The sequence below is a fragment of the Nomascus leucogenys genome, chromosome 22a (assembly GCF_006542625.1).
Source record: "Nomascus leucogenys isolate Asia chromosome 22a, Asia_NLE_v1, whole genome shotgun sequence".
Taxonomy (NCBI): Eukaryota; Metazoa; Chordata; class Mammalia; order Primates; family Hylobatidae; genus Nomascus; species Nomascus leucogenys.
This window is the reverse complement of record NC_044402.1, coordinates 79198855-79219609: the sequence shown is the minus strand read 5'-3', so window position 1 is coordinate 79219609 and position 20755 is coordinate 79198855. Positions and strand designations below refer to the sequence as shown.

Here is a 20755-nt window from a genome sequence, read left to right as displayed (position 1 = left end):
CCTGTAAGAATTAAAATGGTTTGACTTTAGTTCCAACAAACATAACATAACATTAACGTGCTTCACATTAGGTCAAATGAGTCTAAAAATACACACACGCACACTACATACACACACACAAATATGCACAAATGTATCTTAAATAGTCAATTGGTGAACACTCCAAAACAGAAAGATCACACATTTGTAGTGTTTCTTTGCCTTATGGCTGGCAGATTCTTTGTAACACAAATCTCTCAGTGGGAATAATTTTCAAGGTATATAACATGAAACCAGTTGTTTCTGAATAGAGCAATCAAATAGAATTATAGCAGATGCAATCTATGGGGGTGGAAATGGTGCCACCAATACAGATACCACCACTTAAGTAAAGGAGAAAAATGTTTAAATAAGTACACTGTGTCATCTTGTTAACATAACTATACTACACTAGTTGTCAATAAATTTAAACTCTGTTAAACATTAACATATTAATCACTATATAAATAAATATAAGATATGAAATACTCAAGAAATTGAAAAGTTTAATGCATGGCCAAATTCTTCCATAACAGGGAATATTTTTATTACAGACATAAAGAAATTTAACTTAAGAATTTTAGTTTCTTTTATTGATAAAAGTCTCTTTCCATTATCAACAAGACAATTTTCCTCCCTCTAAGTAGAGTTTCACAAATCTCTCAGCTGAGTCATTATGAAGATCTTTTGGTGTGCTCTTTTGTATTTGAAATATCTCTTGCTTGAAATTAAATTCAGTCCTAAAATAGCAACTATATCATCTCCTAACCACTTCCCATTAGTAACAGCAAACTCCAGAGATTAGCAGAACAGCATTCATGTGCCTGGAAAAGGAACCTTATGGATGATTTAAGCATAAGACCTTGCTACTTACTAAGGAGCAGTGCACACATATTTGTAAATATTAATGCCAGATGAAAATGAAAGCTGACAAAGGTGAAATCATTGTACTGTACAGACTAACCTAAGCAGAGTTCCAGTTTTGCCTTTCAACATTATTTCTTGCAGGGTTGTATAAGCAATAAGCTCATTAACATCAGTGTAACTGTCCCCGAAATACAAGTGGATTCTGGAGAATGTAGGTAGTACAAATGCGCTCTCTTCAACACTAAGGTTTATAGCAACTGATTCTTCAGAGAACATGAAGCCTTATGCTTGAGATAAATTCCCTCATCTGCTGTCATGATTGACAGGTCCATTTGGTTTGTTTTATGGGGGAAGGGAACAGGACTGGGGCCTGACTCAGGGCAGAGTCAGGGCTCTTTGGGGCTCTTTTGTATGACTGCCCACAAGTGCTATCTACTGTCACATCTCTTTAGACCTGCATTTTCAGATTTTAACATCAGCAACCAATGCTCTTCTCTGAGCCTCAACACAGTTATTCTTTAAATACAGTTCCATTTCCTTGGTGAAGTCTCCTTTGAGGTACTAAATTTAGCACTGTCAATCAGAAGAACAGGTGGTATGTGACACTACCAAATAGGTCCTCTCCCATCATGCTTTCCTAAGACAGCCAATCACCCAGGGCCCTGCCTAAGGATGTGGGGCTGTCAGCAGATCTGGTGAATATAAGGGCAGGCCAGACCCTGGCTCTTGAGCAGTCGTGCATTCCCAGCCTCGCCTCGGGTGTAGGGATTGCATAGAAAAGCAAAACTACACAGTCTTGACTGTGTAGTTTTGTTTTTAGGATTAGAGGCTCACCGATTCATGTCGGAGATGGTCAGAAAAACCAACTCTCCATAGGACGTCGTTTCAGAAGCAACCTTGGGCTTAGTCCCACCCTTTTTAGGCACTCTTGAGAAATCAGGTGAGTAGCAACTTTTCTTATTTTAATAGTAGAGTCACTTTCTTATTGATCTCTGGCTCCGGATTATTTGTGTGTGTCAAATGCCTGTGTACAAGTGTTTGTATAACTACTTCTTGCCCGTGCTGACCCATTATTTAAATCTGCTTGTTAAATTCTTTTTTAAAATGTCTGAACATTTTTCCTTAAAAAGTTGAAAGCTTTAGCATATCAGCTAAATGATTCCATGATTCAAATTGTTTAAGTTCACTTAATATTCTGAAAGTTGAGGTCTGAAATGTTGAGAGAAATGTTTACTTCTTTTCTAGACTCTCTTTGCCTGTTGAGAATGTTCAAGGTTATATTACTCAATGATAAAGTTAAGCACACCAAGAATAGCTCTGATAAAATGCATGTGGTATCAGCTACACCCTGATGACTTTTTAAGGGAATCAACTGCTGAGGTATCAGTTGCAGGACAGTGACAGAACACTTGCCTGCTGTCAGTCAACCTTGGAGAGTTTAGGAGAGTTTATTTTAAGAGCCTGACATTTTAGATGCATACCTTCAGCCCCAGTTAGACAAAGGCCTGTGAAGAGCAAGGGCTAAGGCAACAAAATTTACCTAGACAATAGGAATGGAAGATCAATTTAAGCTGGTTAATTGCAACATAGTTAGAGATTTGGAATAAAATGATATAATTGTTTTCTAAAATATTCAGAATCTCTTCATGCATTTTAGTTCAGCACACAGTCCAATTATATATTTTGAGATAAATGTTGACACTAAGAAGAGTAAGAAATAATGTTTAAAGGAAAGGTTTCTTACTTCTAAATACACTTTGATTTCTCATCTTCCTAGAATTCGATTACTAATTGTCAATGCCTGTAAATACATAGATATATAATTATGTATTTTATGTCTAAGAAGACAGCTATTTTTAGATGTACTAGCTTGTAAACAGAAAACGTTAGACACAGAAAGTTGTTCATCCCAAAGATAATATGCTACAAAAAGGAGTTTCTGACAAAAAAATTTATGAAAGCTTTTGGATATTATCTGATTTTTCCAAATATAAATTTTATTGTCTCAGAGAATGCTGGTTTCATTTTTTTAACTAAGTAGAAAGTTACAATAAAGGAACAGAATTATCACTAAGAAGATTATTGCTCCATGAAGTTTTAGTAAACAAAGAATTTAATGAAAAATAGTAGTGAAGTGATTGACAATTCAGAAATGTTCTATTTCAGAATAGTCATGTTGAATAATTAGGTATTTATGCATCAGAAAATTCTTCACATAATCTCTCTGAAACTGATAGGCAAAGTACTTTCTTGCACTTAACAAAATGACTTAACTGCAAATTTTATATTCATTTCTTTGATGTTGAATATTTTACTTTATGAAAGCATAGGCCTTTTCCCTTCATCTACATTTTACACCAGCCTTCCATTATTCAAAGTTTGCAAATTGTTCCATATTAAGAACTCAAGCCAGCATTTTTCTTTCAGAACTATAATAAACTTTGGCCTGTTCACTAAAATTTAAATTTTTCTGACTATTTACTTCAGCAGTAGCAACATTTACTGCACAGTTATAGTATGAAGAAATGTTAAGAAATAGAAAGCACCGTATGCCGTCTACAAAAAGTTTGCATATCTGATAAGGCTTGTCAAAGCTTTTCCAGTCAGGAAAGAAATTACAAAGTTCAGATTTTTACTCCTGGCAACTATTTTAAGTAATCAGATAATGTCTGAATCAATGTCAACTTTATAAATATAGAGTGAATGAAAAATATTGGGGAGAAGGAAAATTTTTTAAATAATTTTCACTTACACATTAAGCTGATGCAGAGGTTTATTTATTTTAATTTTTTTTTTTTGAGACAGAGTCTCACTCTGTCACCCAGGCTGGAGTGCGGTGGCACCATCTTTGCTCACTGCAACCTCCACCTCCTGGGTTTAAGCAATTCTCGTGCCTCAGCCTCCCAAGTAGCTGGGACTACAGATGTGCGCCACCATGCCTGGCTAATTTTTGTATTCTTAGTAGAGACAGGGGTTTCACCATGTTAGCCAAAGTGGTCTCAAACTCCTGACCTCAAGTGATCCTCCCGCCTCGGCCTCCTAAAGTGCTGGGATTACCGGCATGAGCCACCGCGCCAGGCCCAGAGGTTTATTTTACATTTATCACATGTCTTGGCTCTGTAATTGCACTTCACTAACCCTGCATTGCTGTGGTTTTCTTTTTCTTCAACTCTGAACCTGATTTTCCACCACGGGTAAGACTGTATATTCCCTCTTTGACCACTAGGGTTCATTCCTTGCTCTGTTTGGCTAATACTTTTTTCCATTTCCCCTTACACTTGTTACTTTGGGTTAGGCTTTAAGTCAACTCAATGATGAACTATGCAAAACTGTTCAAGACACAAAAGAGAAGACCTGCCCCTCACTCTAGGCCCACAGATGACCTATGGAGCAATCCATTTGGAGAAACGTGTGTCTCTGCTATCTGCAAAGCAGCTCCAGAGTGACCCTTAGCTGGGACACCCTAATTTATTTTCTCTTCTTTTTCAGAGTGCCTAGAAAGATGACAACTCAAGCACCGACGTTTACGCAGCCGTTACAAAGCGTTGTGGTACTGGAGGGTAGTACCGCAACCTTTGAGGCTCACATTAGTGGTAAGCTCACACATTCACACTTTTGTTTTTTTTTTTCCTTTGCCTCCTCTCCAGTAAGTTAACGTTGCTGCAGGACTTGACGCCAAGTTTAAGCCCTGCTTTCATCTCGGAAAATTAGTCCAACGCTATGGAAAGGTCATTTTAAGGGTATACTATTCACAGAGTACTGACAAAATCTGACAATATAATGGCTTGAAAATGTTTTATTCATATTTGTTATTCCACAAAGCGAAAATAATTAGCGTTGGATTAAAATTGCTGTTAGAATCCAGCAACTAAGTAGGACCAAATTTAGTCATTCTATATTTGGGTTCAGCTGCAGAGCCAGACTGGAAGCCAAGAACTCAAGCCCAATAGAAGCCAGCCACAGAGCCACTGGGTAGGCAGTCTGGGCTGTCTGCTCTGGACACCTGAACTTCAGTTGGTTCACATGCAAAATAACAGTGCATCTAATTTTCCTCAGAGGCAGAGCTGTTCAGTAATTAACCAACTCCTCATTATTTTATTATTTTATTTTCAATCTTTACTGGTGATTCTAATGAATTAAAAGACTTTCCAATCATTTTGAAATGACAGAAAATAATATGCTTCTTGGGTCTCTCTATTACCCTAGAATTTTATTTGAAAGGAAGTTCATCTCTTTTTTGCCTTCTTTTTCTTCCTCATAACTCAGTTGATGGATGGTTCAAAAAAATGCATGGTATCATCTTATGAAAAAATGGGGAGTAGTTTATGAACTATATTGTAAATAATTTTAAAATTAATCGGCCGGGCGTGGTGGCTCATGCTCATAATCCTAGCACTTTGGGAGGCTGAAGCGGGCGGATCACGAGGTCAGGAGATCGAGACTATAGTGAAACCCCGTCTCTACTAAAAATACAAAAAAATTAGCCGGGCGTGGTGGCGGGCGCCTGTAGTCCCAGCTACTCGGAGAAGCTGAGGCAGGAGAATGGCGTGAACCCGGGAGGCGGAGCTTGCAGTGAGCCAAGATTGCGCCACTGCACTCCAGCCTGGGCGACAGAGCGAGACTCCGTCTCAAAAAAAAAAAAAAAAAAAAAAAAAAAAAATTAATATTTTCTCTTTCCGTAGTATTGTAACTAGCCATGTAAGATGGATACGGCTTAATAAAAAATCATGCTTAATTCTTAATTTAGTGCACTTCCATGGTGCATTGCCCACTTCTTTTTTAAAATTTTATGGCTTATGATAAAGATATAAAATAATATTTCTTTTTTCCTCTTTTTTTCTGTTATATGCACCAATCTTACTCATAACTGGATAATACTTTATTTTACATTGTACAAATATTGTATAATCATTACTTATTTTCTATTGTACATATATAGACCAATGAAATTCCCTTTTCATACATGATAAAGTCTTACTGACTTCCAAATAATTTACCTATTTATCTGGTAACAGTAACTTCTGAACTGAGCAGAATACATACGGCTTCAGTGGGAATTTGCCTCCTTGAGAAGTAGTGGAATCTGGCTACTTCATATCTTCTTGTTCCTTCAAACTATATGCAAATAAATTATTACAAAGACACTATTGAAAATATCCAGTACCCATAAATCAGTCCAATAAACTATTTAATTGGCCATAGTGGGAGATTGGCTAATGTAAAAAGAACAAAATAGACTTTCTCTAGATTATCTTTACCTCCCAGCCTAAGTAGATAGAGCATCAACCTTTATGCCAAGTGCAAAATAAATCATGCTCTGAATGTGCCTCATACATTCTCAATGTACAGTTTTAATATATTTAAAACATCAACCCATGGACATGTAGTTCTTGGCTCTACAATTTATGGCAGATAAAGAGAATTTGGCTTTCCACCTGCAATTCCAATGATCCATTTTGTTCTGAAAGACTAGGTTTGGATTAGGCTCTTAATATGAGAAATTGCTTGTCCGTGTTACGATGTTTTTACTGATTGCACTTGTGAAAGCAGAAGAGTCCAAGAAGACAGTGTCCCTGTAACCACAGAGGAGGGAGGAGGGCATGCCTCCTGGGCTTGTCAGGCACAAACTGGAGATCAGTTTGCTGCTTTTATTCTTCACTTGCTCTCAAAGAGGACAACAATCACTCTTTATTTCAAATTTTCCTTGGTTCTTCATTTTTATAAGTCCCTTTCATGATTTTAATGTTGTCTATTAAATTGCATCAGATAGAGCCCTAGGCAGGAAGGCAGGAGATGGAAATTCTAGTCCCCTCTGTGTCACTGCTAGCTGAAGAAACTTGGAAAAATCGTTAGGCCTCTTTTGGTCTCAGTTTCCTCCCTTCCTGCCTTCCTAATGGTCTGCAAGTTTCCACACTGATCATGCAACTGTAGGGTATTCCCTATCATTAAGTGGCATTCCATGCTGGAAAGCTTTTACAGATTCGGACAAGGCAGTGAACATGATGGGACAGAGCAGAGGACTTTGCGGTGCCCACTCAAACCTAAAGATGAATTGTTCTTGCTCTTCAGGTTTTCCAGTTCCTGAGGTGAGCTGGTTCAGGGATGGCCAGGTGATTTCCACTTCCACTCTGCCCGGCGTGCAGATCTCCTTTAGCGATGGCCGCGCTAAACTGACGATCCCCGCCGTGACTAAAGCCAACAGTGGACGATATTCCCTGAAAGCCACCAATGGATCTGGACAAGCGACTAGTACTGCTGAGCTTCTTGTGAAAGGTAGGCTGGTGGGGACCTGCCAATCCTCTGCTCCCCCAGAGGACATCTCCAGCAAATTGGGAAAGGGGTCCAGAAAAAGCTATGGGCAGAGGTAGATGCAGCTCTTAAACTACAGAAGGGTCTACTGGCGGCTGAATTATTTATAACCAAGTTGTTTGCCTTTTGGAATCTAATTTTCCTCTAGAGTACATCATAAAAGTGGCTGAGAATCAGTTTCTCTATACACATATTAAACACCCAAAAGTATGCTAAGGAAATATTAAAAATCATGTTTCTCAGCAAGTAGAAAAGCTTGGAGCCTTGTTTATAAGTCGTTTCAGGAATAAGACATATTCTCCAGGGAAGTGTGAATCTCCAGGAATTCACACTTTAACAAGCATCCAGATAATTCTGATGCTGGTGGTCTGCCGACCACCCGTTTAAGAGGCATGTAAACATACCCAAAAGAAAACAAATGCTTGTTTATTATTCAAATGCACGACACTGTTTCCCCAGAAAACTTATCATCAATCTTAGTGGCCTCTGTTGCTTTTCTGTATCCTTTACTACCTAGTGAGACGTTAGTATACAGAATATTGCGTGCCTTTACATGTTTTATAACAATATCTTACATGAGCTAAGTAAAGTTACATATGTTTATCCAATAAACTGTACCTTCAGTGATGTTCAATTATAGGGCTATAATTGACCTAAGCAGAAACCACATCAAGTAGAACTTTAGCATGCACCCAGAAAATTCACAAATGGAATTATAGGGCTATAATTGACCTAAGCAGAAACCACATCAGGTAGAACTTTAGCATGCACCCAGAAAATTCACAAATGGAAAATGCACAGGGTTGGCAGCACCTACTGTTGTTTATTACTCAAAATCATGTCAAAGTTAATTCCATTCACTCCTCACACTTATAAAAAAATTCTTTCAACATAACCAAAAAAATCCCCTTTCTGTAACACAGTTAAAATGAAGTAATGTTATTACTGGGATTAACATTTTAAATGCAAGTAAATATTTCGGTTATTTGAATACCTATCAAGTTGGAGAAGGTTTAGAATTTTAAAAATTAAATTAAAAATGTAATGATTCTTTAAGTAACAGGTGCACCCATCACAGCAACCACTGGAATTCATTTTAATGCAACTTACTGGAATATGCAACATGGCCTTCACATATTAATAGAGTGCTAGAGGTGAGGTTGAGGGGGAAGTACCAGAAAGATTCTCAAGAAATGTTATAACAAAATCTAGAGCTTTTATTTAAAACAAAGAAACAAAAGGTGGTGGCCTAAACTGCTAAGCAAAACAAAGCAAATAAAATAAAATATGGTGGTGAGAAAGCCTTCTGTAATCTCCTGGCTCCATTCTTGCTGTCATCGCTGGGTGAGCTGGGTTCAAGGACAGTCAAGGATGTTTAGATTGGCGAGTCATCACCTGGTTTTGGAATTGGAGCTGTGATTGTTTAAAAATACCTTGTAGGGAGCACCCTGGCTCTCACTCCTGACTTTGTTCTCTTGCCCCCACAGCTGAGACAGCACCACCCAACTTTGTTCAACGACTGCAGAGCATGACCGTGAGACAAGGAAGCCAAGTGAGACTCCAAGTGAGAGTGACTGGAATCCCTACACCTGTGGTGAAGTTCTACCGGGATGGAGCCGAAATCCAGAGCTCCCTTGATTTCCAAATTTCACAAGAAGGCGACCTCTACAGCTTACTGATTGCAGAAGCATACCCTGAAGACTCAGGGACCTATTCAGTAAATGCCACCAATAGCGTTGGAAGAGCTACTTCGACTGCTGAATTACTGGTTCAAGGTATGTGCTGGAGGTTGAGGAACAGAAAGAAGGGGAGAGAGCTGGTTTATGTCGAAGTGGGGCCAAGCATCCACTTGCCATTTCTCACAGCCCTGGGAAGAATGCTGTGAGCTGATATAAAAGCCGGCTTTTCGACACCCATGCAAAGTCCCTGAGATTCTAGTCAGAAGCGCAGAATGGAAGCAATCTGTGCTTATGAATCTCATTATAAACTGGAAAGGGTTTCAATTAAGTGATCTACATTTCCAAATTATTGGCAAATAATGAAATTTTAAAAAATCGTTCTAAGTAAATTTTTATCTTGTAATGAACATTTTCTATTTTTAAACCTAATTTATATTCATGCAAAATCCAAAACTTTCTGCAATTTTCTCCATTGGGATATCCAGAAAATCTTTTTGACTTTATAGTCAGAATTAACAGAATCTCTTTTAAAATGGGTCATTGTGCCCCCTCCTAAACATTCATCTTTCCCTTCCCACAGGTGAAGAAGAAGTACCTGCTAAAAAGACAAAGACAATTGTTTCGACTGCTCAGATTTCAGAATCAAGACAAACCCGAATTGAAAAGGTATTTTTCTATACTGTTGGTTTCCAAGCCTTTCAGGCTGTTGCGTCCCCAGCTATTCCTCCTAAACATGGGCTTTGTTTTAATCTTTTACAGAAGATTGAAGCCCACTTTGATGCCAGATCAATTGCAACAGTTGAGATGGTCGTAGATGGTGCCGCTGGGCAACAGCTGCCACATAAAACACCTCCCAGGATTCCTCCGAAGCCAAAGTCAAGATCCCCAACGCCACCATCTATTGCTGCCAAAGCACAGCTGGCTCGGCAGCAGTCCCCATCGCCCATAAGACACTCCCCTTCCCCGGTCAGACACGTGCGGGCACCGACCCCATCTCCCGTCAGGTAAAGCTGCCATAGAGAAAGCAGGTTATTGCACATTTTGGAACTAGGTTTTGAAACGAGAAAGATTCCCTTGTCCCCCTCGCAGGGCATGCGATGCGGAGAGTGGCTCACTTCTTCAGCGTCCCGGTGCTCAAACCCCTAGGGGAGCATACAAACGGGCAGACTGTGGGGCTCTGTGTTCCTCTCAACATCCAGCCACTTGTGTGTCTGCCTACTAGGGTCTCAGGGGTTTTTATAGGCATAGGGTGGGGGCGTGGCAGGTCAGGGTGATCTTGGGAAATGCAACATTTGGGCGGGAAGGCAGGAGTGTTCGTCCTCACCTAGGTCCATGGGCACAGGCCCCGCTAGGGACCATGCCCTTCTCTTCCCAGCACTTCCCTGCCCTCCTCCCGTGTAAGTTTCATGCAATCAAAAATGTAGCAGGTGACAAAGGAGGTAAACCAAGAAGTTACTGAATGTGATTTTCACAAATCCTCACTGTCCACAGGTAAATTGAAGACCTTTATAAACTTTTGAATTCTTATTTATATTTCATGTAATAAATATCTACTTTAGGGGCACAGTGAAAGGAGAAGTGCACAGAAGTTAGAGTTGAAAGCCCTAAGGGCAAATCAGCCTGATCACTTAACAGTTTGATTTAGGGAAATAAGTATAAATAATAAAATAATTGTTACTATATATGGATCACTTCCTCTATCAGACTGCAACTATACATACATTATCTTATTAAATGTTCACAACCTGTAAGAATTATTATCCTCAATGTTATTGATAGGTAACTGGAATTAAAGAAGTTAAGTAGTTTATTTAAGGTTTCAGTTGTGTCATCTGTAAATTAAAGAGAGTCACAATAAGAATGATTCTCAAGCTGCATTCTGGGGCTTCAATGAGATAATTAGTTGAAAGTGCCTTGTAAATAGAAAATAATTATGCCAATATTCTTATATTCAGACAGTTAGTAAAACCTTTTAAATATTTTGCATATGCTTATGTTATTTTATCTAGAAAATAAAATGGACTTCTATGCTTACTTAATATGGAAGTATTTTAGAAGGTGATCATGTATCATAATCAGGGCTCAGAAATTATATAATCAAGTGTAAATTGTCCACAACTGTTTTGCAAGTTTGGGATTTAGTTTATCATGATGAAACTTTTAATATGATGAAATGAAAAATGCACAAAATTTGAGCAAACAAAGAAGTGTTTATTGATCAATTTAAATGAAATAAAAAACACATGATGTTCCCTGCCAAGAAAATTTTTTATAAAAGAATAATAAGGAGATAGTTGACTTAAATAATATTCAAACATACTTTAAAGTTACTATAATCAGAACAGTATGGTATTGGTAAATTAATAGAAAAATACACCAGGGGAACAAAACAGAGAGTCCAGAAAGAGATCCAAGTATAATAGATCCAAGTATATAGGGAATTCAAAAAGCAAAGTGGCCTTTCAACTCAGGGAATGGAGAGATATTTTAATAAAGAATGCTGGTCCAATTAGCTATCCATCTGGAAGCAAATAAACATAAACCTCTGCCTCTCACTATTTACAAAACAAATTTCAGCTTGATTAAATAGTTAAAAAATTAAAAAAAAGAGAAGACAATCTGCATTTATGGGCGAAAGCTTTTAAAAAGACAGTTACAGATTCAACTACATAAAAATAAAAATGTATGTATGGCAAAAGCAAAAGGTCATTTCTAAACCAAACAGCACTTAAAAAATTTTAAAAGGTTTCTCCTCCTCAAGGTACTTTATTGCCTCTGCCATAAAAGTATCACAATAAACATAAAATGGCTACAAGGTAGACAACACCAGCCTAGAAACAGTATATAACATACACAATTATGTATGTTCATGCTGGATAAGACCCATAAACAAGCAAAATGAAAGAAATGGATCTGGGGGAATGTTTGCAACACTTACGACAAATAACCAATACACTAAATGCATTAAAAATCATCCACAAATTAATTTTTAAAGGAAAAAAATGCAACACAAAAAAGACAAAAGATACAAAAAAGTATTTAACATAAGAGGCAATGTAAAAGTCCAATAAGTATGTGGCAAAAATGCTAGATGTTTTCCAATTTTTATTGTTTTAGCCACAAAAATGTAATGATATTGGCAAACACTAACATGAAACCTTGAATAAAAAGCTTACTTTAAAAAACACGTCTAGCAGTCGAATTAAAAAAAAATGTTCAGTCTCAGGCTAAATCCAAGTTTGCACACCATGAAATCACAACACAAACCAAATGCAATTTCTTGAGGAGATAACAACCTAACTGTATTTTAAAACCCAAGCCTAAGGGTCATTTAGAATCATGGAGTGTCCCTGATCCCATGGAGCATTTTGACCATCTTAGCAGTTTTGAAAGTTCATTAATAACCATCCAAATTGCCCCAAAATTTTGCTTTCAAATAATTAAGAAATAAAATGCCAATTTGCAGAGAAAATAATGGTTATCGAAGATAGACTACTTCCTAAATATCTCATAGTTTAATCTTGATTTTTGTTGTAGAGTAAGGCAAACATATTTCATTGAATGCATGTTTCATTGCATTGTATCTCGCTGTGACCAGGTGATTATTTTTTATTGTAAGTACAGAAATAAGCACTCTCCTATAATGACCAAAATTACAATGATTTTCACAGTTATGGGCTTACCTGTGACCTGCTGTTAATCAGTCATGTCATGCTAATCATGTCTTTAACTCTTTTTGAATTAAACCCATTTACTAAGTACAGCAAGAACAAGGCACAGGGTGAAACTTAAAAGCGCATGTCTCTTTGCTTTTCTTCAGTTAGTGGAAACTACATATTATTCTAACTTGGTTTTTGTTATATTTTGAAGGCAGTCATGTTCAGAAAAGAGGCTTATTCCCTAGATTTCCCTTTAGTTTGATTACATTTACAAAATGTAAATGGATTTTCACACAAAAAAAGCCCTTCTTCGAGAAAATAGACATTTCTTCATGAAACTGGTTAATGTTGTAATGTACTGTTAAGGTGCTCTGTAAGTTAGAGAAAATATCAACTGTACCTTGAGCTTAATTAGAATAATCATTTCATTTGTGATCGGTGTAAGCTAAATATCCTAGATAGTGACAGGATGCATTTATAAACATTTTCTTATATGCAGAATTAATAAAATGAAATGATAGGGCAATACTGCCACCTAGAGAGGAAAATGTAATAAGCCTTATTAAGAATTAAATTAGTTTTGAAAAACATTTTACCTTACAATAGTTGGCCAATCCCCAGAATTATTGCTATAGATCAGAAATAGTCTTTTTTGGCCATCAGTGCTGGGATTTAGCACCCAAATTCTTCAACTGATGCTACTTGCACTTTGGATACACCTAAAAAGCAAACTATGAAAACTATTCTGGAAGAAGCAACTTTATCAATTTAACCAAAAATCACAGAATCATTAGTTTTTAAATTAGTCAATTCCCACAATGACTCTAAAGATATTTAAAATAAGTCCAGAGTGCAATACAAGGGGGGTGAGTGTAAACAAATATGGAGGAAATTAAAAGTAGCTGTCCACAAACACTTCAGCTAAAGCAGCAATTTGCAAAGTGCGCCGCACAACCTATACCCAGCAACATGCTGCAGAAAGCTTCCTGAGGATGTGTCCTCCTGTCCTGGAAATTCACAAGGCATACTGACATAGTAAAGGCTGTGGGAAGTCCTGCAGGGGAAAGAAAATGGCTTAAGCTGCTTAGTCGAGTGGCACAAGCATTTTGATTACAGAAACCTTTCTTCTTATAACACCTATTTGACATCCTCTAACCCCCCAGAATTGGAATACACAGATGAATTGGGAATACAGAGGTTGCTGGCTTTGACATGTCTTTCCTTTGGCTACATATTAAATAAAGAAGTAGCTTTTTCTGTTGTGATTTTTTTTTTTTAATGTGAGAAGGTGCAGGGCACAAAATCTCCAGCTTATTTGGAATTAAAGCTGATTCTCTTACAGGGTTACAGCAGATAAGAATATGTTTATTGAGATTTTAAACAAATTACTAGGTTTATTGAGATTTAAAACAAATTACTTCCAAGTACATTATTTACCCTCTGAATAGGTTATGGAGGCACACATTTTAAAACTCTGCCTTAAAGCACTTCCAGCTTTTCATCCCATGATTCACATCCAGTTACCCCTACTTGCTTTGACATTCTTGACCTCTGCCTTTTGGTTTTCAGGTCCGTGTCTCCAGCAGCAAGAATCTCCACATCCCCCATCAGGTCTGTTAGGTCTCCATTGCTCATGCGTAAGACTCAGGCATCCACCGTAGCCACAGGTCCGGAAGTGCCTCCCCCTTGGAAGCAAGAGGGCTACGTGGCCTCCTCATCTGAGGCTGAGATGAGAGAGACAACGCTGACAACCTCTACTCAGATCAGGACAGAAGAGAGATGGGAAGGGAGATACGGTGTCCAGGAGCAAGTGACCATCAGTGGCGCTACGGGTGCTGCCGCCAGTGTGTCGGCCAGTGCTACCTACGCAGCAGGGGCTGTTGCCACTGGTGCTAAAGAGGTACTGTCAGAATGGTTTTGTTTTTCCTTATTTCACATTCTAGTTTCTCCAACTGGATTTCTGCCATGAAACTTAATCTGTATAAATTGGAGGAAACATGCATATGAACATAAGAATATAGCAGCAACTGAAGACCAAATTCAGTAGTCATCCTTTGTAAAACCATTTTTAATTAGGACAAAAGCTCCAATCTGTGAAGTTTCCATAAAATACAGGTTTTAATGATACAGTCTCTATATTTCTTGGCAATAATAAATGCTTATGTATAAGTGTATTTTGCTCTAGGTGGCTCAGTTTTCCAGCATGCTTTTTTATTTGCTACTGGGCATGTCATTTAAAAAAGCAATCTACTTGGCCATTTCTAATCTAGGTGAAACAAGATGCTGACAAAAGTGCAGCTGTTGCGACTGTTGTTGCTGCCGTTGATATGGCCAGAGTGAGAGAACCAGTGATCAGCGCTGTAGAGCAGACTGCTCAGAGGACAACCACGACTGCTGTGCACGTCCAACCTGCTCAAGAAGAGGTACGTGTGAGGCTGCCATGGGGCACCCACAGAGTTGCGTCCTTCAGTGCACATTAACTCAACCACCATCCACTGAGCTCTGCATGCAGCTGTGCTCAATTCATTCTGAAGACAGCCTTGAGCCCAGCAGGGCCCAGACTTTTAGAACTTTCTGAGCAAAAGGTGGTCTGAGATGTCAAAGGTGTTGACAATGTGAGTATCACAAGAGCAGAGTAGGCCAGAAATACCTGGGCTATATGAGCAGGCAAAAGTCAACTATGGTATTCAAGGTAGGAAGGCAAAGGGTGGCTGGAGAAACAGAGACCAGTCAATTCCAGAGCTCAGTCACTGCACACACTGGGTGTGGAAACTACTATTTCAGGGCAGGCATTACATTTCTCTAAGTTTCCCCAAAGGACTTTTGTTTTTACTTTTCTCAGAACAAACATGACACTTGATTCATAGCTGGAACAGTATTATAAATCCAGGATAATGTCCCACCTCATATTTGAATAGATTTTCTGTTATAGTTTAAAATCATTCCAGCTTTCCTCCTTATCCTCTTGTGTGACATTTACGTCTAAATCCTGACAGATTATTGTAACTTTTTTTCTTTTTTGAGACAGAGTCTCGCTCTGTCACCCAGGCTGGAGTGCAGTGGCATGATCTCGGCTCACTGCAGCCTCTGCCTCCTGGGTTTAAGTGATTCTTGTGCCTCAGTCTCATGAGTAGCTGGGATTACAGGTGTGTGCTACCATACCCAGCTAATTTTTGTATTTTTTAGTAGAGGATTTCACCGTGTTGACCAGGCTGGTCTTGAACTTCTTTTTATGTAAGATGCATTAAAGTGTTTTCTTCCTTTCTCTATGAAAAGCAGTTAAGAAAGGAGGCGGAGAAGACTGCTGTAACTAAGGTAGTAGTGGCCGCCGATAAAGCCAAGGAACAAGAATTAAAATCAAGAACCAGAGAAGTTATTACCACAAAGCAAGAGCAGATGCACGTAACTCATGAGCAGGTGAAAATGGGTTTTTATTTAAAATTCACTGAGGTTCTTACGGGGGTCAACACAGATAATCACCTTTACCATGAAGAGTGTTGTTTCTTGGGCCACATGGTTGTTAGCATACTAATAAAATCCCCTTGTTGTATGTGTAAATTTCTGGGTACTGGATACCAAAGTTTGGTAGTGTCCCTGAATGCTCCCCTTGTGAGTATGAAAAAGAACTCTGTGAACATACACCAGGAGTAGAAACAGGGGTCTCACCACATTGATCTGGGGATGCACTAAGTATATGACTATAGGGAGAGGACAGATGGGTAAAGCCAGGAGGAAGAAATAGATGCTGAGGCAGGAATGGGGAAAAGTGGAGGAGACACTGAACTCACTTTGCTTTAGAAATCTTAGCAACTGCTTCCTGGCTCCTTGGGAAGACATTTGCACATGAGTTTGAAGTGGAATGGACAGCATGGCTTTAACAAGCCAAATGACCAGAAAAGGTGAAAAGGACAGCCCCATGGTTGGCCGCATTTGGGGACAGATTGGAAAATGCCAGTTAGTAGAGCTCTTGGCCAGTGGAACCAGTTGGCTCTTGGGTGGTTTGAGAAGATGAATTTTCAAGTTCCTTTCAGCCTTGAGATCCTGTGTTTCAGTGATGAGATATTTGAGAACGGCAAAGAGGCAAATAGAGAAAACTGCCCCCCTATATACGCATATACCTTAGGTGCCCAGATGGAAACAGCATTCTTCACAGTATTTAGGAAAATTGACAAAACAAAAATATTCTATAAATGTAGATTATAAATTATCCATGCTTGATTTCTCACATGTAAAGTGAAAAGATCAGACAGAATTACTTCTAAAGTCTTCCATTCTGATATATATTCTAAGATTACCTTTAGATGACAGAATTAATACAGAATAATATTGCCATAGATCTATTTGTAAAAATTGGAAATCATTTTAAAGAAGACTACAATTCTGCTGTTCAAAACAAATTGTTGAATTCAACTTTGTTTTCTCTAAGCAGCCTACATAATTTACAGTTTAAGGAGAGAAAGAGCATGATTTATGAACATGAGATTATTTATTTTATTTAGTGACATCTCCAGAAAAGGGATTTTACATCTTCAAATTCCTATGTTGTTATATTTAATAACCACCATATCATTTCAATGGGCATCAGGAAATAAAGGTTTTTTTTAAATCATTGTTTGCAGATAAGAAAAGAAACTGAAAAAACATTTGTACCAAAAGTAGTAATTTCCGCAGCTAAAGCCAAAGAACAAGAAACTAGAATTTCTAAAGAAATTACTACGAAACAAAAACAAGTAACTCAAGAAGCAGTAAGTCCGATTTTCTAAATATTTTGTAGTTTGTTGACAATATCGCATTACAGCCAGCTGCAGGTAGCTTATAATCAAAACCCCTAAATGGAGAAGTCTTTTGTTGTATGTTTTTTGTTATTGTTCCTCTATGTCTAGTATTGAAACTCAGGATGGAAATTATGTTCACATTGCACTATTTTCCACTCGATCAGTTTTCAGGAGATTGTCTACAGAACAGTTTAGGGCACATCTATGAACTTTCTAGAACATACATAAATGGATGATAGATATAATGCCAGTCCAGTTACCTACCGGGACAGTTGGTTTCTTTGTGCATAGCCTAAGCCCTCAGTCACTTAGATTGTAATGCACAAACTTTACATGCACACACACACATACACACACACATACATCAGCCATAAACACCCTGAATAAATAGCAAGGGAAAGTGAGGAAATGCCAGACATCAGAGAAAGCAAATACTTCCTCAAAAAAAAAATGCCTTCAATTCATGGTTGATAAACAGTGACCTAGAAGCATTTGCTACTGTTGTGCCATAGAGCTGTGTGAGGACAATCTCAGTGTCACTAAAATCCACATCTCTCCCTTATGTGAAATCAAGCCTTTAAGTGTCAGGAGAGAGGCATTTATCTTGAATTCTTCCATGTCGAAGAGGGCACCTGTGCTCATCCTCCTTGAACTCAAGCTCTTTGCTGATCTTAGAGCTACTTTCTTTAAAGGTCCAGTTGAGAACCCTGCACACTTAAAAGGCTGACCAGAGGCTGCTGACTGAATTTCCCCATCCTTACTGTGAGTGAGACACTTTGAAAGCAGCAAGAACCCTACTTAGCATAATCAAAGGCATAGAAATCCCCATTGCCATTGCAATGCTGGTGACTGGCAAGTTCAGCTGGCCTATAGTTTTCCAGCCACTTGTCAGCAGCCACCCACCGGGTTCCCTAACATGTCAACATGTCTCAAGATAAGATATTTTCAGTTCTAGGACAATTTGCTAAGGCACGTGTGGGCAGAAAAGAAGCCCATTCCTCGGGAAAGCAGTCTATGTATTAAGCACAAGTGTAGGCCCCTGAAATGGAAATCTGACATTTTATCTTTCACCACTAAGCATTCTGTATTTTCCTGAATGTTTCAAGGATGTCTTGCCATTTCTTTTGTATCTTTTGAAACTCAAATCTTTATTTTACTCTAAACATCAGATAAGACAGGAAACTGAGATAACTGCTGCATCCATGGTGGTAGTTGCCACTGCAAAGTCCACAAAACTAGAAACAGTCCCGGGAGCTCAAGAAGAAACTACCATAAAACAAGATCAAATGCACCTAAGTCATGAAAAGGTGATGACTTCCTGCCAATGTGATAGTCACTCTTGCACCATTTCATTTGCAAATCACCTACATTTTCATCACGGATCTTAATCATCACTTCTTCACTTCCACCTCTTCTTATAATGCAAATAGAAAATTTCTTTTCCCACACAGCTACCTTTCACTGCCAATTCATTCCTAACTTTCAGACTTTCTTTGGCTTGTTACTAATATAATAATTCACTTTAATATCTTCCTATTGAAGCAGATGTCTGTAAACAAGTCAATTCATAATACAAAAAATTATGTGCTATTTACAGTGCTGCTGAAATGTCTCAGAGATTGTAGTTTTAAAAAATGTGAAAAATACAAAATAGCACTCATTAGTCTTTTATTGCCAATCACATTTTTTTCTTTTAAACTGGACTCATTGTTTTGATATTTTTGCCAGTGAAACAGTATGGATGATCAAAGTAACTCAGATGATGTATTTTAGTGTAACTAAAATTTCCTTGAATAGGAAGAAATTTTGCCTCCTTTCTTTTTGACTTATGTTTCTTTTATTAAAGATTTATGGAATTTAATGACTATTTTCTTACTTTCTTTTGTATGATCAGATAATGAAGGAAACTAGGAAAACAGTTGTACCTAAAGTCATAGTTGCCACACCCAAAGTCAAAGAACAAGATTTAGTATCAAGAAGTAGAGAAGGCATTACTACCAAAAGAGAACAAGTGCAAATAACTCAGGAGAAGGTGAATACAGACATTTGAGCTGTGAAAAGTTCATCTTTAAACTAATTTCTAGTAAACTATTAACTACAATATGGTATGAATTATTAATATGTATTTGCCTTTTAAAATCCCTAACTAAAAACAAAATGGTAAATATGCGACTGATTATCATTAATTTTATCTGCACATTTGATTTTCATCCATCTGTAATATTTATAATTCATTTTATTCACCATTATTCTTTGCATGAAGATTAGCATTTTTTAAGCTTAATTTTTAAAAAGCGACACAGGGACTCGTCTAGAGGTTTTTTAATAGCTAACATTTCTAAGTTTTGTGATTCTCAGTCAGTATATGTAGACATTGCCAGGTGAAAGTTTATTTCTCTTGTGTATTTAACCCTGAATAACCATCTTGCATCCCCATGAGGAAGGGGGAAGGGTCATACTATGTGTGTTTGAAGCCCTGTTCAACTTAAATCTTGATTTTACTGTAATAATCAGATGAGAAAGGAAGCCGAGAAAACTGCCTTGTCTACAATAGCAGTTCCTACTGCTAAAGCCAAAGAACAAGAAACAATACTGAGAACTAGAGAAACTATGGCTACTAGACAAGAACAAATCCAAGTTACCCATGGAAAGGTGACTATTGTTCCAAGTGTGAAATCCCCTATTATAATACATTAATACCACATTTCATGTGAAATCCCTTATTATAATACATTAATATCAAATCTCTGAATTTCTTATGTATGAGTCACTATTAACCAAATTTATTTTTTAGACAAACAATTGGAAACTAAAAAAGATTTATTATTGTTAATATTACTACATATCCCTTTCTCCACTTATCTCGTCACCATTATTTTCAACATTTTATTAACATCTGGGAATCTTCCAGAAGTTGATTAAAATTGCATGCAGGCTAATTTTAAGAGGCCCATGAATATTTTTTAAAAACACGGAAAATGTATAAGTAAATGATGACTCGTACTCACTGTCAAGAAGACGTGTTTTGAAGGGTCATAAATTCAGTATATTATGTTATGGAGTATGACTTATTTCAGTAAATTACCCATAATTTTCTTTGTATGAAACTTTACCTTTTTTCCCTCCTGTAAATATCAGAGGAGAAGATAAGCTGAAAAAATTATAATGCCTGCTGTAGCAGCTCCCACTAAAGCTAAACAAGATGCATATTAAAATCTAGAGAAGGAAGTATCCAAACAGGAAAATTACACATAAGCCATGAAAAGATTACCATATCTATTTGTAGCTATGAAATATCCATGAATTAAACTGTTTCCCATGACTCTGTCATTTACTCCAAATGAGCCATTTACCTAATTGTATTCTTTATTGCTAATATACCACTTGAAAATTAGCAGCTAAAGTTTTTCCATTTCATTAGCAGGATGGCCTGAATCCTATTTGTATT

At 37.6% G+C, this 20755-nt stretch overlaps 1 protein-coding gene across 1 annotated transcript in view; it reads left to right on the top strand.

The window, feature by feature from the left end:
* The first annotated feature begins 1613 nt into the window (after positions 1-1613).
* The window catches only part of TTN (titin), a 278608-nt gene continuing 259466 nt past the window's right edge, over positions 1614-20755 (top strand). Inside the window, exons 1-13 of the mRNA XM_030802350.1 lie at positions 1614-1825; positions 4375-4478; positions 6955-7158; positions 8682-8969; positions 9454-9539; positions 9633-9877; positions 14102-14432; positions 14803-14955; positions 15812-15949; positions 17152-17277; positions 18477-18614; positions 19202-19339; positions 19822-19959. Of these exons, the coding sequence (XP_030658210.1) occupies positions 4388-4478; positions 6955-7158; positions 8682-8969; positions 9454-9539; positions 9633-9877; positions 14102-14432; positions 14803-14955; positions 15812-15949; positions 17152-17277; positions 18477-18614; positions 19202-19339; positions 19822-19959 (2076 nt within the window). The 5' untranslated portion in view covers positions 1614-1825; positions 4375-4387. The remainder of the gene's footprint in view (positions 1826-4374; positions 4479-6954; positions 7159-8681; positions 8970-9453; positions 9540-9632; positions 9878-14101; positions 14433-14802; positions 14956-15811; positions 15950-17151; positions 17278-18476; positions 18615-19201; positions 19340-19821; positions 19960-20755) is intronic.